The sequence below is a fragment of the Ctenopharyngodon idella genome, chromosome 23, assembly GCF_019924925.1.
Source record: "Ctenopharyngodon idella isolate HZGC_01 chromosome 23, HZGC01, whole genome shotgun sequence".
Classification (NCBI taxonomy): Eukaryota; Metazoa; Chordata; class Actinopteri; order Cypriniformes; family Xenocyprididae; genus Ctenopharyngodon; species Ctenopharyngodon idella.
This window is the reverse complement of record NC_067242.1, coordinates 25,600,818-25,620,289: the sequence shown is the minus strand read 5'-3', so window position 1 is coordinate 25,620,289 and position 19,472 is coordinate 25,600,818. Positions and strand designations below refer to the sequence as shown.

Sequence of the window (19,472 nt, the reverse complement as noted above, 5' to 3'; positions counted from 1 at the left end):
AAATTTCTATTTTATAGAGTAACTCTCTTGTTAGAGAATATTCTCTTTTGGAAATTTCTCTTTCTAGTTGCTTGTTGAAGCACCCTCTTGCACTTATCTGTGCATATGGGAGAGAGAAGCGCTGAAATGCACCATAGGAATCCAACAAAGCTTCTAGGCAGAGGTGAATGAAGAGAGAATCACAGACATGTCTTCTTGGCCCTAAAGAACAAATCTGAATGAGTGGATGCAAGCCACATCCTTTTTGTATGTCCAGGGAAGTGGTATGCAAATTCAGTACATTGACACAACGTTGATGTGACTGACACATAGGGAACAAATATGAAAGATAACGCTTAGAATAGCAACCATATAGCAAATAAGACTCCAGAAAGAACGTATGAACAGAAGGGGTATTTACACAGGAAGTAAATGACACAAACAAGATGCAGGTATGTAAGAGTCAAAACTTGGGCGAGGGAACAATGTAGTTACCAGCTTTAGAAGTTAGCACCTGATGGAAGATGCCATAATTACACCATTATGGAGCCAAAAAGTATCTTTCTGCACTGATAGTCAATCAGAAGTAGCAACTGCCATTGAAATAATTTCTCCAGGTAATAGTTCTTTGGTTGAAGAGTAAGGGATGAACAATAAGAGGGCTACGTGTCATCAGCTAAAAGGAAAGCTGTTTCAGAGGTGGAGCAAGTTATTGGTTAATTTTTATCTTTCAAAATAAGATCAGAAGTCTTGTATTATGAAAGTAAATAGGGTTTTGAATTCATGGAAAAGTTTACGAAGAGGTTAACTACTTAAGCAAGATACTGAAAGATTGTCAGAGGTTCAAGTAGAAAGCAATTTTACAGAAATTACAACAGTTTTTCTAAGAGGTGAGAGGTGCCGGTCTTTTTTTAGTCCTAGATAACATTAATCTGATTGGTGATAATGTGAACAGGCAGCTTTGGGATGATATCGTCATCTATTTTCATTCTTTCACAACTCATCTCTTTCTTTTCTCTCCTCTCATCCCATTTGGCTTGTAATCTGTAAGAATGTCTATGTCTGTGTGGACATGTCTGGTTTAGGTGTGGGGGGAGTTGGCTCCTCTTTCCCACATGCGGGGACAAGAATGGGAGGTAATCGCTAGTGCTGTGCCCCTCGAGTCTTGCGGCGTGTAAATTACATCTAGTTTGGCCTCCGTGGAGTCAAGGGCTCTCTCTCCGTTAAAACCGTGTACTGTTCCCTTCCCCGTCATCACCAAATCCACCGAGATATTTCTGATAACATTAGGTTAATAGGGATGTGACCTGTGCTTTGTGTGGGAGAGAGAAAAAAGATGAGAAATACAGCAAGAGACATGTTTGTGTTGTTAGTGTATGGGTGTGTCTGTGTATAAGAAATCAGACTTTTGAGCATCAGTATCTGCATCTTATTTTGGTCAAAAACCACCTGCTTATCCAGGAAGTGGCTGCCTGAAAGACCTGATACAAAGACTTTAGATATACAAAGACGGTGCAACCATATTGCTATGAATGGGAGAAATTGCAATGTGTAATATGTCGGAATACGTCCCGCCTTCTAAATAAAAGAGCCAATCGCTGATTGGTGAAGTCATTGCATCACTGCAGCTTGCTGTTAGAAATTCCGGTTGCTATAGAAACAGTCAATGTTCTAAGATACGTGCTTAGGACTGCACATGCGCATTGGCTCCTCCAGCCTGAAAAATGCCATTTTTTTTGTCATGATTTGAGTTGTCAGATATCATTGATAATTTCAAATATGAAATGTAATCATAATCTTGGTGAACAGCTTTGGAGAATTTAATGTTTCCCCATTCAAAGTGATAGGAGCTGTTCTTGCATGAATTAAATAGCTGCCATACAGGTGTTTCAATGATGGCTGCCGAGTGTAATGTAGCGTCTGTTCAAAATCGGATCTGCCCGTCAACTTTAGAATCTTCAGAATGCTTTTAGCCTCCTGAACTGTGCGTGTAAATCACGAATCGGCTCCGGCAAGTCCGGGACCAATTGCCCCATTGGCACCTTTGTTACCCCAGTAAAGAAAAACAGAACATATTCTCATCAGCTCCAGGGACTTCAAAGAGTCACCCTGGTGGGACTAAGGGTTATGTGGTCACAGACACCGGCCACAACCCCAATACACACACACACATACAGACACTCACAAACACGCATGGAGATTGTGAATGTACATTTATCCTCCAAATATGACTGTGCCAAAGTGTAACCGTCGCTGTATTTAAAGGTGCATGTATTTATCCCTAGTATATAAGCTTAGCTATGACTGTAGTTGTATTAGTTTTCTTCTAAACAATAAAACTCAAGTATAAACTGTATCTCCCCTTTTATGTCTTTGCCATCTGACAAGTTTGGTCTCATTGTAAAGCTTTCGTTATGCTCTAATTGAAAATGTATTTCACATGACTGTAAAATGCATTCTTCTATTTTTAATGGTACTTTGAAGAAAATGTACTCAGATCTGACACTTCATAAACCATGCAAATTAGGTCATAAATGGAGACAAAGAAAGAGTTTGCCCGCCAAAATCGCACCCTCATCATTGGCTGATGTACCCAAGGAGGCGTTCACTCTTCATCGCCTAGGAGACGGACTCTTTTTCTTTATTTTCCGGTTATCTTACTCTTAAGTTAAACCCTTGTTTGAAAACCCGCCGAAGAACACCTTCTCGGAAAAGGACCAATCGCTTCAGCCGCACGCACCGAAACTCCTGCAGAAACACGAAACGACCACAGCACCTGAACCTATGCAAGTATAGAACCATTCTTTTCAAAGCGTTTTAAGCTCGATGTGTAAGCTGAGTTTCCTTGCTGGCTCTCAAAGGTTTTAACTGTTAGTAAGTTGCCATTCCTTTGATCACCTCTGTTTTCTTGACTTTACTTTCGCTTTCTATATATGTGTATTGTTTGTGTATGTTTAGTAGTATAGTCTCTGTATCCGTAGTTTCATATATTAAATACATTATATTCATGCTCGATTGTTTTTTTTGCTCATTCAACAAACCCAGGTCACTTTAACGTTTCGATCCAGTATCCTTGCTTTACGCATTGATGCTAGAATAGGAAGTCTTTCTCGTGGCCAGAGAAAAACCTTCCTTTTATAATCGGCTATGAGGAGCTAACGGTTTGCTGGACAAACTAATAGTTTCTCTAAATTATTATCAAACCAGAACTAATCATATATGTAACTGATTATAATTCGTTGTAATTAATTCACAATATATGTATAATTCCCTCTTGGGTCGGTATATGTATTATAATTAATCATAAAGCTTTATGATTTATTATATTCATATATTTCACCCATAAATTAATTAAATACCTGTACAATTGCTACAGTAATTACTTGCTTTAAAGGGACTTTGCCTAATATAACACAATAACCTGAGCATTACCAGTGGCCTGTTGCACAAAGCCGGTTTCAGTTTTTACCCAGGTAAGTTCAAGATTAGTTTGAGTAAACTCTGGTTTTTCGGGCTCACGAAGGTGGATTGGTTTTTAGCGGGTTTCATTGCTATGGTAACTTATGCTACACGGCTAACCTGCTCCTGAGCAGGTTTTATTCTGGGTTAGAGATCACAAACCCAAACTCGACCAATCAGCTTTTAGTAAAGTGACATATATCTGATGCAATAAAGTCACTCCCCCTGTATCTCTCGCTCCAAATTAAAGCAGTTTATAAAATTGCTCATCTTTTGCTGCTAATTATTATATTTATATTATATGAATTAATTATGTATAATTCATATAATAGTATATTCATACTATGTTAATTGACAATATTAAACTTTGCTTTTAAATTGATATAAATATAATACATGCATCAATATATAAAGCTTTTAAACAAATTAAGCTTATGTGTATTCATTTAAGCCTTTTGATTTTATTTAATTTCTTTGATTCATATGCACTGATATAGTCAGATATTTTCTTTCAGCTGCCTTCTCAAACTTTCACTGCAGCAGTGTTTATTCCTGCCTTGTAAATGCATTTCATGATATTTTTCATAACGATCTTCAGAAGAGACGTGAATTGCATGGCTCTCTCGCGAGAAGTGAATCAAACGGACGCTGTGCATGTATCGTGTGATTGGCTGTTTGCCGCACGTGTCCCGCTTTCAGGTGCACGCGCTTCAGAGTTAATCGCAGACTGTGGGTTAAACCTGAGTTGACAGAGAAAGTTTATACTGAGCGTTGTGCAACAGCTGATCCTGATCTAAACCAGGTTGGATTTATCTGGATTTGTCAACTCTAAACCTACTCTGAAATTCAGAGTTTGTTCAACTAGCTTCTTGCAACAGGCCACAGGTCTCAGAACACTGGAAGTCAGTGGAGTTCAATATTGTCCTGCACCCCACTAGACTTTCATTGTATGGACAAAAAGTTGAAACATTGTTCAAAATATCTTCTTTTGTGTTTCAAAGAAGAAAGGAAGACGTGTTTAGACAGGTTTAGAATGGCATGAGGGTGAGAAAATTATGACACAATCCTCATATTTGCGTGATCTGTCCCTTTATATAATAATTCATTCACAATTTATTATGAACTTGGAAATATAAAATACATTATTAGTATAGCTTTAAGAAATTGCACAGGCTAAAATGACACTGAACAGAGATGGTCTACAGTGGCCTTAAAGTTGCCTATTTTCTAAATGCTTTCATCATTTGATTAATTCATTGATTCCTCCATGCATACATTTCTGTTTTGGTTTATTTTTTTAATTTGAGCCTGTAACTTTGAATCAAAATCAATCTTCTGGTGAAACAACAGACTTCTTTCTGGTGAGGTACGCTGGACTTCTCCAATCATATCGTCCACATAAAACAAAGCCCTTTTCTTACAATCGACTGCCTCCATCTGCCAAATCTGCCACCATCCAATCAACAACCGATGGATTGAACCAAGTCCCCGTTCTACTTTTTTTTTTTACTTTTTATGATAATCCGTTTCACTAGGATTATCATAAAAAGTATGTACAATATGGAAGAAATGATCTGTCGCTACTTGCATTACATCATGACTTTTAAAGACTAAACAACCACAAAGAACAACATAAAATCATGTGTTTGTTTCTTCCCTTTCCCTTTTTTCTTAAAATGCCCTTTTTTGAATGGCAATACGTGATTTCTCAATAAAGGATTTATTTTTACTTTAAATGTTTTAAAGCCATTGTGGTCCTTGGTAACATAAGGCAGAAGATTGGTTTGAGATTGTGAAGCCAGGTGCACAGACTGGAGAACGGCGGGCGTTCTCTGATCTACTTAATCCATGGAAAGGCACTAGCTCGGACCGACCAAAAGCATAAGGCCACGCCCCATCCTGTGCCGGTCAAAACGCACCAGAACACAGCAGTATGTTTTTCATTAGCCTCCCGATGGGCTGGGCTCCAGGGTCAGGGTGGCAGCAGACCATTTGGGCATGGAGGTGAAAGAAGAGGACAACTGGAGAGGGCAGAGATAAAAAAAACTGCCAGTGGAACAGAAAGTAGGCCTATATGAAGAAAGTATACGGAATTCAGGGTCACACACAGATTGATGTAGGGTGGAAATGCTCAGCATGGAGAGAAGGTGTGTAAGACAAATGAAGGAATCACTTCCCTATGGAGTACAAAAAGAGAGATGCTTCAAATTTAGAGAGATCTGCAGTTGGTCTCCTCAGGATTTCACGACAGCATGTATAAGCTCCAACCTCACAGGAAAAGGTGGTGATTTCCTATGAATTTGTACAATGTGAATCATTAGGGGAGGGGGGTGGACCTTTATGCTTACTTTTTTTTCTAATAATCTTACATTTTCATACAAAAACTTACAAATGTGATTGTACAGATACATATGAATTAGCCACCAGTTGCCATGAGATTGTGTCGATAGCTAACCCCAAAAATAGGGCTCCTAACAAATCTGAATGAGTGGATGCAAGCCACCTCCTCTTATACCCATATGTCTGGGGGAGTGGCATGCAAATTCCATTTGCCAATTCTCATTGGCCTTTTCTGAAGTATCAGAGGTGTTTGGGGCACCCAAGTGCGACCCCCTAGTTTCAATACAACAACTCAACATCAAAGTGACTTACACATAGGGAACAAATATGAAAGATAACGCATAGAATTGCAACCAGATATCAAATATGACTACGTAAAGAACATATGAACAGATGGGGTGTTTATACAGGAAGCAACATGTCCTCCAACCAATACGCCCATATAGGTCGTTTGTCACTTCCCTGAAATATGACCCATAGGAGCGTTTGCTAAAGTTGCGCCCCTATCGACAACAGGACACTTTCATTTTAATGCATTGTTCTCTTTTATCTGCATCATTTTTCGGGTTTCACGTAGCTCAATTGGCAGAGCATTGCAATATATAACAATATGCAATCATGCGATCGTGGGTTCGATCCCAGGGAACACATGTGCTCATAAAGTGTATATGCACTATAAATCACTAAGGGTAGGTTTAGGGTTAGGGTAGGTGTAGTCGTTAATAAAAAAATGATTTTTGCTAAATGGAAATAGGACAAATAGTGGATAAGGGACCATGTAAAAACTCCACACATTGCATTTAAATGAACAAGCATTTTGATTGGTAACGACGGTCATACGTCATTTCATGACGACAGACGTAACATGACACTGTCATTATATTTACGCCAGCTAGAGGGTGCATGACTTTAAAACGTAAATATAGGTCGTAAAAAGGTGCTTGAAAAAACGACCTATAGGGTCGTTTTTGGGAGGAGGATAGTCTCACAGGAAGAGTCAAAACTTGGGTAAGGGAACAATGTAATTAGCAGATTTAGCTTTAGCAGTTAGCACCTGATAGAAGATGAAATAAATACACCATTATGGAGCCAAAAAGTATCTTTCTGCATTCTGACAGTCAATCAGAAGTAGCAACTGCTGTTATTTTTCGTTATTTTTAAGTTCATAACGGCTACATCTGTCAAGCTCCAAAAAACAAACAAACCAAAAAACAAACAAACAAAAAACACCTTAAAACCACCACACGAATGCCATACTTGCATTATTTGTGATACTTGCAATTTTGTCTTATTTCCAGTTTTTCAGTATGAAGTGTAAAAAAATCCAAGCGATATCAGCTAATTAAGATCCATGAATCTCAGCTCAGTGAAACCAATTAACATACTGTTCATGTGTTGCACTGTCCTGTAGCTTTATTGATCTTCATGTAAATATCACAAGCGGATCACATGCTAAGACCCTGTTTCCAAAAGTTCTCATCTTTTGGCCAAATAACACAATCACACTAATAATGCAAATTCCATCAATTTGAGCTGAAATAAACAGAAAAAAATGTCCAAAAAAATGTGAGAATAATTTTTAACATATATGTAGTGTAATATTAAACTCTTCTGAATGTTGAAAACACTTTCTGGTAACACTATTTTAATGTGTCGTTGTTGCACGTTACATGCATTTACTATAATGATAATGTTAGCACTTTATTTTACAGTGCTGTTTAACATCTATGTACTTAACTACAGTAGGTACTCAACCTAACCTTAACCCGTATTAATTGAATGTAGTTACCTTAAATTACATAGTACTTTCTTGTGTAAGTGCACTGTAAGTATACATCATGTAAAGTGCAACAGTAATACAACCCAAATTCCTGAAATGTTGGGACGTATTTTATACGGAGTTGACGTTCGGACGTAAACAAGGAAGCCTGCACTGAGTTCACTACGTATGACAACGGTTCAAATTGTTGAATAAAGTCGTTATTTTTGTTTTGTTTTGGCGCACAAAAAGTATTCTCGTCGCTTCATAACATTAAGGTTGAACCACTGTAGTCACGCTGACTATTTTAACCATGTTTTCAACTACCTTTTTGGACGTCAAAAGGTGCAATGACGTTGCTGCCTATGTGTGGATCAGATACCGTCGGATTTCATCAAAAATATATTAATTTGTGTTCCGAAGATGAACAAAGGTCTTACAGGTGTAGAACGTCATGAGTGTGAGTACTTAATGACAGAAATTTCATTTTTGGTTGAACTAACCCTTTAATTAATATTATGCAGTAATTATTTGTGTAATTACACTGTAATAAGGACACATTAAAATAAAGTGTGACTTTTTGTTGTTTCCCTTCATACCTGTTTCTGGTCATATTGTACACAGTTCATCAGTGCACATTATTCCAAATATTCCAAAAAGTTTGTCTTCATAACATTTCATCTAAATGTATTACTTTGCTCTGCCTCTGAATTGACTTTCCTTTTTGGGTGATGTCATAAATTCATGCTCCATACACCTTTTTGTAAACTGTTGTAACATCTTTTCACAATCCAATCAATTCCTGATGGATAAAATTAAGTTCTGCCCTTAACTGTTTAATGCTGAATATCCTGTTTCACTCAGAAAACATCAGTAAAGTAAAAAGAGGCATTTCACAATGACTTTAAAATAAGATCACACCAGAAAATGGAAACTGTCTTGGTAATGCAGCTTTGAAAATGGCCAGTGTTAGGGAAAGTTACTTTTAAAAGTAAAGCGTTACAATATTGTGTTACTCCCTTAAAAAGTAACTAATTGTGTTACTCTTTATGTAAAGCATTGTGTTACATTTTGTTTTACTTTTTCTCTGTTCGCTTTTAATAACAAAAAACAAAATGTAAGTGTAAAATGTAATGGCCCTTTCACACCAAAAGTGAAATGAATAAGCCCCAGGTTGAAGGAAATGCAAATTCATGCCTGGAGAGGGCGCAGCTCAAACAAACCTTTCAGCTGTACTGCCATTTTGGATTGCAGAAGAATAGGACCAATTTTTGCTGATAGGTATGTTAGAATTGTATCATCGAAAGTCAGCAGCAAAGACAATGGTTAATAAAGTGAGATTAAATACATAAAGTATATTGGTGTCATTTAACAAATTAAATTATTGCAGGTTTACTTAAAATTCTGAGTTTGAATTTTACTGTTTTTATTAATTTTGAGGAGTACTGAATCTGTTTTTGGGCAAATGAGGTGAGTAAATGCATACATGGGGACAGGAGAGCTGTCAGTCAATAAATAAGAAAACTAAGTAACTTGCGTAACTTTTTTGGAAAAGTAACAAGATATTTTGTTGTAAATATGAAAGTAATGAGTTACTTTACTCATTATTTGAAAAAAGTAATCTGTAATGCGTTACCCCCAACACTGAAAATGACAAGCGTCAGACATATAGTAGACAGAGAATCCACGAATGCCTCATAAATTCACCGACACAGGTGCCCCGTGACTTCTGTGTAGACAGGGATGAACAAGCAACCAGAAAAGCATGTGTGTGTGCGCATGTAATTCGGTTTCTCCTCTCTCTCGCTCCACATCCCCCGCCTTATTCCAGACGCCGCCAAGTGAAGTTATTGCATGTGACGCGCTCAGCAGTAGGAGAGGGGTGCGAGCTGAAAAAATTGCATTACTCCACAAAGCAGAATGCCAGGGGAACAAGATGAGATACATCTCTGCTTCTTGATAACACTGGAATTATTTAAAGTAGAAGAGAGGGAGAAGGAGTGGATAATATTTTCTAGTCTATATTTAGATTAGGAGCAATCGCAGCAGAGCAGACAGGCGGAGCTTCTATCAGCTTCAGATGAGCTACAAGGTGGGCCGTGAGCAGGCAGATCTATCTGTCTCTGAGCTTCAGATTAAACCACAAACTGAATCAGAGGGAAAACGGCAGTTCTAAAAGAACAGACACATTCTCATAGGCTGCATGTACACTGCAAGGCCTAATGCACAGATAAAACTTTGACACCGAGACGATTTTTCATCCTGTCTGATTATATTCACTTTATACTAGGACTGTCGGTCAATTAAAATAATAAATCACAATATTAATACAGTTGCTTTTTAAGAGTGCCGGTCAACTTGGCCAAATACCACTGGCGGCTTACAAAAGAAATATAGGTTAGCAATTAAATGATACATCACAACCATGGAAACATTTAGATTTGTGTAGAATGAGAAAGGTACATGAGCCCATAAATTTAAGCCATTTGTTGGCTTTATATTCCATTTTGCAATCTGGTCACCTGATTTTCCACAAATTTAACAATATTTCAGGAGTTATGCACTGGACATGGAATCTCTTCTGTCTTTTCCCAAGTCTTCACTCACTTCTCACCCATTTTCACAGAGGATTATAAACGTTTCTTCCTTTTGTTCACTTTTAATTACTACATTTGCATCCTTTACTGTGGTAAAGTAGAAAAACGCTGTAGGACAGATACCTTTTCACTTGCATGTCACATTTTATTTAACACAGTTTGTGCTTGTTAGATTTAGTAAGGCACGTCAAGTTTATTTGTACAGCGCATTTCACACACGCCGGTAATTTAATTTTGTTTTCTCTGGCAGATCAAATATAGTCTAAATGTCTTGCACCTGCGGAAGATAAAATTTGCTCTTCAGACCTTTTACAACAAGTGTCAGTTGCTTTGAAACATCGGGAGAAGACATGAAGATATTAGACAAGAGATGATCTCTATCCTGTTCGTGTCCCACATCCCTCTCAAAGCGCAGAGCGGTATATATGATGATGCATTTATCTTTGTGGGAAAATATAAATTTAGTGTAATTAGTGTAAGGGTGGTTGGCCCTTTTACCACTGTGGTGGTAAAAAAAACTGGCTCCATCGCAGCTCTACTGAAAAAATAATTAAATAAAAATAAATATTGTCTAGTTGCCAAAACAACATTACTCATTTTCATTAGTTTAACTTGTACAAAAATAACCAAAACTAAAACTGAAATAAAATTAATAAAATCTCTATAAAAAAAAAAAAAAAAAAAAACAATAACTAAAAAGAAAATCAAATAAATGTTAATTCTGAATTTCAAAAATGGTCATCATAGAAGATGTGTATTCAAGTCACGGTCTGTATGATATTTTTCATGCATTTTTGAATTACTAAACCTAAGTGACCAGATTTGTTTGTTTTCTATAGAACAAATGCACAGGAAATTAAGGCCCTGATACACTCACAGCGAAGTACTTTATCGTTTTTCGCTTAGGGTTAAAAAAAAAAAAATGTGTCTGAAATATGTGACCAGAGATATACTGTTACCTAACATCCTGATGTACATGTATATATGTGCTGCGCGCTTTCCTTTCAACAACAAAATAAACACACAAGAAAAATGACAGTGGTGAGAAAACAGCAGTTAAGAAAGCATATGATCATAGTGATGTGGATATATCTGCACCAGCTCTGCAATTCAGTACTCCAATAAAGTCACGTCACGTTTATTTATATAGCACGTTATACAATATATTGTTTAAAAAAAGCAGCTTTACAGTATTAAGCAAGAAATAAACTACACTGGTAATTTTTGGACAGGCATTAAGGTGGTTTAGATCATTACCATTTTGTCTATTTAAAATGGGAAAAATCTAAGATAACGTCAGTAAATTATGGAGTGCCTCAAGGATCTGTGTTAGGCCCTCTGTTATTTTCAATATATACGCTGCCACTCGGCAATATTATAAGAAAACATGGAATTAGTTTCCACTGCTATGCCGATGATACTCAGTTGTATATTTCATCACGACCAGATGAAATCTCTAAATTATCCAAATTGACAGAGTGTGTTAAAGATGTAAAACACTGGATGACCAGTAATTTTCTTCTATTAAATTCAGATAAGACTGAGGTATTACTTAATGGACCTAAAACCTGTACACAGAATCTCTTAAAGTACAATCTGCATTTAGAAGGATGTACTGTTACTTCATCGTCTACAGTTAAAGACCTGGATGTTATATTAGACAGAAACTTGTCCTTTGAAAATCATATTTCATATGTTACAAAAACAGCCTTCTTCCACCTCAGAAACATTAAGCTGCAGAACATGTTATCTGTTTCTGATGCAGAAAACAGTGTCAGTGTCTCTTTCAATTAGTTTCTACAATAAAGCGACTCTCCAGTGTATTTATTTTTTTACTTGCGGACGTCTGACCTTGATGGACTGAACAGAAGAAATTAAGCAGAGAAGATTTCCACAGCAAAAAAGGAGCAGTCTCAGAGCCACACCTACCTATTACATCATCGCCACGGACCAGTGGTAGTTCAGTGGTGTTTAACAGCCAGAGTGAACTTTTACAGAAAGTTCGCTTTGGCAAGCTGTCCCGAACTCCCGAAACAAACAGAAAACAAACTTTGTTTTGGCCTGATTTTGTTTTTAAAAAAATGACACCACACCAGTTCGTCATTCGATTTTGATTTAAGTATATCAGGCCCTTTATGGTCGCATAAAGAGCAATTAAATGGCTTAAATGGTCCTCCACCATCATTCCAGCATCATCTCAAAGATTATTACTTTCCAGGACCTTGCATGTAGTAATTGCTTTACAAGCCTCTAAATCAGTTCACTTTAATTACATTTACCATGTTAAGACAAGCCTACAGCTTCCTGTGAATGCCACTGAACTGCAATTACTGTGAGCCAAACAGCTCTGCTGAATAAAGCACGACAACATCTGTCTAAATCAATACTTTATCAACACGTGAACAGCAGATTGTCCATCAGTGAAATATCTCGGCCCTCATTATATCCCACATTGCTTCGATGCATATTCTGCACCATGTGAACATCTAATTAGTGCTGTAATATCAAAAATGTGGCTTTTGCTGTATTTAAGAAAGTTCCTGGATCAAAACAAGCTAAGCTCTAACATAAATCTGTGGCATCAGTGTATGCAATATTGATGTACTTCCTGTGGATTGATTTTTCTTCATGTATCAAATCCCTTTTTCATATTCTTGCACATATCATACATAAATCACCAGATTTAACAGCATTCAGGAGTCCATTGAGCTTAACTCGAATTGATCCCACAACATTTCTTTAATGCTTAAATTAGTGCCATTAAAAAGGCATTCTCCTCTTAATGGCTACATTACACTGCAGTACAAGACTAAGAATATTAGTCACCAAAGTGCCATTCATTTTAACAAAGTAAAAAGTACATAGTAAAAATGACTGTGGTCATTAAAGCTTACCGGAAAGTACAGGAGGAGCGCTCCAAACATGATGGCCTCTAGCAGGATGAGTCCTGACGCTCTGATACTCTGAAACACATCAAAAAGAACATCACACTGGAAAAGTTATTTCTTTAAACTATTCTTTTGCTAGAAATGGGTCAGTGGAAACCATCCATTTGTGACTACTGCATAACTTATCCCTTTGCGCACAAATGCATTCTCCTTGGACTATTCTAATGTGTTCACAGGGGTTGATTCATCTTTGTTCTCTTCAGACTAATGCCTTGCCCTGGAATAAACCTGCTCTGTTTCACAATAACATTCATAACTTGATTCAATTTGAGTTGCAAAGCAGTGCACTTGAATAAACTCCCACATTGTGCATACTTCTCAATATTTGTATGAAAAACATCGCAAAAACTATATTTTTACACTTTCCAAAGAAAATTAGAGAGGTGTTTGCTATGAAGAAGTGCTTGCTACAATGTTTTTTTTGTTGCCATGGTGGAGCACTGTGTTCTGGGTGGTTGCTCAAAAGATTCCACCTCCAAGATTCATTGATATTCTGGTACCTAGATAGTCTGTGATGTATATGGAATTTTCCCACTGGTTGAAAAATCAAAAGTTATAAAAAATGAATCAAAAGAAATGAAGCACATCTCTCCTCAACAAGCGGCATGATTTTGATAGAATAATACAAAATAAAACACCTATTATGCTATGATTAAGTAGTATCCTACTTCAATGGAAAGATATTTTTACCATTAGTTATGTGAGGCAAAAGAATCAAGGAATTCATGGCATTTCAACACTACTTCTACTCAGGTATTTGAAGGCTGCTATTTGGAAGAATGTTTGTAACCAAGCAGATCTCACCCCCAATTGACTACCATAGTAGGAAAAAAAAAAATACTGTGGCAGTCAATTTTAGAGGGGGCGAGATCTGCTTGATTACAAACATTCTTCCAAATATCTTCCTTTGTATACAGCATAACAAAGAAATGTATACAGGTTTGGAACATCTTGAGGGGAAGTAAATTATGACAGAATTTTCATTTTTGGGTGAACTATCTCTTTAAGTCTGACGTTGTGCGATACTGTGTCCGGGTTTAAACGCTCCATCAGAACCCAAAAGCAAACAACATAACATGCAAAAAAAGTCATGATCCTAAGCTTTATCTAAGCAAAATCTCAGTTGGACAAACAGTGTTTCAACTTTCATGAATCATTAAAATATTGGCGTCTGGGACTCTTTAAAAGACTTTTTAAAAGTTTATCTTAAATGTGTGCTATAAATAAATGGTAAAAGTGTGCTCATAAACAGCTGTTGAAATAGAATTCTTACTTGAAACAGAGTGGAGGCTCCCAGAAACAGTATACAACATGTCACAACTTAAAGGGATAGTTCACTTTTTGTCATCATTTACTCACCCTCATCCACAAAAGAGGATATTTTAAAGAATGTTGGTAACCAGACAGTTGATGGTAGCCATGGTATTTTTTTCCTACTATGGAAGTCAGTGGCTACCATCAACTGTTTGATTACCAGCATTCTTTAAAATATCTTATTCTGTGTTCAACAGAAGAAAGAAACCCATACAGGTTTGGAACAACTTCACACTGAGTAAGTAATAACAAAATGTTAATTTTTGGATGAACTATCCCTTTAACAATCGGATTGGATCATTGAGGGTAAATATCATTATGCGACCACATTACTTTAAAGAGAGCTTACAACCTACTAGCTACATTCTACCTTAAAAGGGACTTATTATGCCCCTTTTCACAAGATGTAATATAAGTCTCTGGTGATCCCAGAATGTGTCAGTGAAGTTTCAGCTAAAAATACAGATCATTTATTATATATTGTCAAATTTCCTCCCATTTGGTTAGGAGCAAAAACATGCTGTTTTTTGTGTGTGTCCCTTTAAATGCAAATGAGCTGCTGCTCCCGGCCCCCTTTCCAGAAGAGCTAACAGCTCGCGATTCAGTTGCTCAACAACAACAAAGCTGGAGAATCTCACGCAGCTAAAATGACGATTGTCAGTAACGGTGTTCAGCATTACATTCTTCAAACCGGAGTCAGACACTGATGGAGAGACTCAGGAAGAAGTTACAACTTTTAGAATGAAACTGGATGTTTCTGAATGGTTAGTGGATAAATTTATGTAGTTGCTGTGGAGTTGATTCAACTCTTCAACTAGCATGTGCTGTCATGTTAATCTTTTGTGCAAAACCCGAATGGACGCCCACTATATATAGTGTACCTGTTTTCCAAATAGAACCATACGTTTATGATTGCTATCAAATGCTGTGAATGGTCTAATATTTTTTCCAAAATATCGCTCGGACAGAAACACTCCTTTTTTAGCAATCGAGCTTGTCAGGGTCAACTTGCAGGCTATCTATGCTAACTTGACTCTAAATAGTGTTCTGTGCTCATCTGTGCAGCTAATGACAGAACACAAACTTAAAGCGTTAGAACTGGTACACCGCTTTAGCTTGGGAAAACAAAATGACGGCGCCGTGGGTGAAAACATACAGATTAAGGGGCGGTAATATTATAATAAGATCCACTTCCTATGTCACAAGGGGAGCGGCTCGTTTTTTCACATGCTTGCAGAGAAAGGTTTGCCAAAACAAAGTTACTGGGTTGTCCTTTTTCACATTTTTCTGGGTTGGTAGATGCACAGGGGGCCCGATTATAGCACTTAAACACAGAAAAAGTCAGATTTTCATGAAATGTCCCCTTTAAGAACAAATGGTGTAACCGAATAAAGTAGTACAGAGTTAGTTACAAGAGGGTACTAAGACTCTAGTGTGGACTTTATATTCCAATCTAAGTTAGAACTTACGAATGGCTGGTGCAACCCTACACCGATCTTTATTGCATTTATATACACTATATTGCCAAATGTTTTGGGACGCCTGCCTTTACGTGCACATGAACTTTAATGACATCCCATTCTTAATCCGTAGGGTTTAATATGGAGTTGGCCCACCTTCTGGGAAGGCTTTCCATAAGGTTTAGGAGTGTGTTTATGGGAGTTTTTGACCATTCTTCTAGAATCGCATTTGTGAGGTTAGGCAGTGATGTTGGCGAGAAGGCCTGGCTCACAGTCTCCGCTCTAATTCATCCCAAAGGTGTTCTATCGGGTTGAGGTCAGGCCAGTCAAGTTCCTCCACACCAAACTCGCTCATCCATGTCTTTATGAACCTTGCTTTGTGCACTGCTGCGCAGTCATGCTGGAACAGGAAGGGGCCATCCCCAAACTGTTCCCACAAAGTTGGGAGCATGAAATTGTCCAAAATGTCTTGGTATGATGAAGCATTAAAGGATTAGTTCACTTCTGAATGAAAATTTCCTGATAATTTACTCACCCCCCGTCATCCAAGATGTTCATGTCTTTCTTTCTTCAGTCGAAAAGAAATTAAGGTTTTTGATGAAAACATTCCAGGATTATTCTCCTTATAGTGGACTTCAATGGCATCCAAACGGTTGAAGGTCAAAATTACAGTTTCAGTGCAGCTTCAAAGGGCTTTAAACGATACCAGATGAGGAATAAGGGTCTTATCTAGCGAAACGATCGGTCATTTTCTAAAAAATTGTCCTATACCTTCCATATTCAACTTATGGAACGAACGCGGTGCCAGTTCCGTTTTTTCCGTAAGTAGAATAGGAAAGGCGTAGGACATACAGCGTAAGCTTTTTGAAGAATACGGAAGGCGGAAGCACTCGCAAGGCGATCATTTGTGTTTATAAAGCATATACATTTGAATTTTTTAGAAAATGACTGATCGTTTCTTAATTTCTTTTCGACTGAAGAAAGAGACAGGAACATCTTGGATAACATGGGGGTGAGTAAATTAGCAGGAAAATTTTATTTCAAAGTGGACTAATCCTTTAAGAGTTCCTTTCACTGGAACTAAGGGGCCAAGCCCAACCCCTGAAAAACAACCCCACACCATACAGGTGGCAACCTATCACGGTACCATGCTTGAATTCACTGAGCTTCTGAGAGCGACCCAATCTTTCACAAATGTTTGTAGAAGCAGTCTGCATGCCTAGGTGCTTGATTTTATCCACCTGTGGCCATGAAAGTGATTGGAACACCTGAATTCAATGATTTGGATGGGTGTCCCAATACTTTTGGCAATATAGTGTATATTGAGGAATTTATATTATCTAGCAAAGCTAAAATCCTTCTTTTTTTTTTTCTCTGACACTGCGGCATGCATATTTCGTTTGGGCGGATGGCTCAAGTATGTCTCCTTTAAAGCAGAGAAAATGAGAATTCCATTAAGAGGCAACAGGTGAGCTGTCAACTGCTTTCTGAAATCAAACGGCCAATAGAAAGCACTTGACAGCACGAGCTGAAACAGAACAAAATTTCTAATCCTAACTCTGTCGCTTTCATTTAGACTTTTCCAGCATTTATGGATCGCTTTCAGGCAGCGCCCAGACGGAGCATGCTTCCAGAGTAAATTAAAATGCTGGCACTATCAAAACTGAGTGCCCTACATATCGACAGCCTAAACGGCGCCTCACTGCAGGGATTAATGAACCTTCCTCGCAGTCAGTGTGAATCCAGTCCACTATTACTCAGACCACAGACTGCACGTCTGCTCAAGCTGAGACAGTAGCATGTGCAGTGTACGCTTCTGAAATACTCGATGTATATGCCAATTAGGGATGGACGTATCGATACTAAAGTATAGATATATCGATACTGAGGTGAGATTTTAAAGTATCGATGCTCAAATAAAAAAAATATCGATACTAAAGTGTTTTTTTGTTATATACCATTGATTTTGTTTGACAAGAAATTTAATGCACACGCATTGAATTAGATGAATAACCTATGTTAGCAAATAATTGTGTAAGATAGAACTATTTTGCTGCTCATCTGAACACACGCAAATACTGCAAGACAGAACCAATCAATCACAGAGAGCGTTCGCTCACTGCTAACACTGCAGTCAAACAGGGCTGCGTTTCCCAAAAATAAACATTGATGCTTTTGGGAAACGGATCCCAGAACAATGCTTATCAGAGGAGTTATTTCCCAATAAACAAATTGAAATTGTAGCCTACATAGTTTGTGCAATTACATTTATTTAAATTGAATGTTAAAAGTTCATATTGATCATGTTCTATTCTGTAACTAATGTTAATATAAATCAGACACTGTCAGAATAAAAAGGTTGCTTTTTATGGGTGCAACGGCCTGTCACTGTCAGTCCCTTATGAAAATAAACCATGGTTTTACTACAGTGACCGTAGTTCAACTATAGTATTTGTAGATTTCCATGGTTGCTATTACAGTAAACATATTTGGTAACACTTTAGAATAGGGAACATGTATTCACTATTAACTATGACTTTTTCCTCAATAAACTCTTAATTTACTGCTTATTAATAGTTAGTAAGTTAGTTGTTAAGTTTAGATGTTGGGTAGGATTAAGAATGTAGAATAAAGTCATGCAGAATAAGGCATTAATATGTGCTTAATAATTACTAATAAACAGCCAATATTCTAGTAATATGCATGCTAATAAGCAACTAGTTAAAAGAGCCTAAAATAAAGTGTTACCACATATTTTAACTGCGTAAACAAAAATATAGTCTAATAAGTTGCAAATAAGGCATTTTAAATGTTAAAATGCCTTTCAAATATAATGCCAAGCGGGTATCATTACCTATTTTACTCTTAGTAATTTAATAATTTATTAAATGTTTGGGGATATCGGTATCGATATTGACGATACTGGCCTTTGAAAGTATTGTTATCATATCAAAAACAAAATAAGTTGTATCGCCCATCCCTAACGGCAATGGTGTGTTAAGTAATAAGTAGCTGACTGCATTCTTAATCTGCGCACTAATCCACAGACTCCTCCTGAGAGAGAGAAAAAATGAATCTTAATAAATCTAATTAACAGAGAGATAATCCAGAGACTGGGCTTGCAATTAATCAAAGATTCTGTCAGTGTTAAAGTATAGGTTGAACTGAACTATGCTGGCATATGCCATAAGTGACAGAAATCCTTAAAGGGTTAGTTCACCCAAAAATGAAAATAATGTCATTTATTACTCACCCTCATGCCGTTCCACACCCGTAATACCTTTGTTAATCTTCGGAACGCAAATTGAGATATTTTTGTTGGAATCCGATGGCTCCGCGAGGCCTACATAGGGAGCAATGACATTTCCTCTCTCAAGATCCATAAAGGTATTAAAAACATATTTAAATCAGTTCATGTGAGTACAGTGGTTCAGTATTAATATTATAAAGCGACAAGAATATTTTTGGTGCGCCAAAAAAAAAGTAAATAACGACTTATTTAGTGATGCCCGATTTCAAAACACTGCTTCAGGAAGCTTCGGAGCATTATGAATCAGCGTATCGAATTATGATTCGGATCGTGTGTCAAACCGCCAAACTGTTGAAATCACGTGAC

At 37.3% G+C, this 19,472-nt stretch overlaps 1 protein-coding gene across 3 annotated transcripts in view; it reads right to left on the bottom strand.

The window, feature by feature from the left end:
- gpr158a (G protein-coupled receptor 158a) overlaps positions 1-19,472 on the bottom strand; it is a 130,868-nt gene that overhangs the window by 46,888 nt on the left and 64,508 nt on the right. For all 3 annotated transcript variants that reach the window (XM_051882650.1, XM_051882651.1, XM_051882652.1), the window contains one exon: positions 13,029-13,097. In XM_051882650.1, coding sequence (XP_051738610.1) covers positions 13,029-13,097 — 69 coding nt within the window. The remainder of the gene's footprint in view (positions 1-13,028; positions 13,098-19,472) is intronic.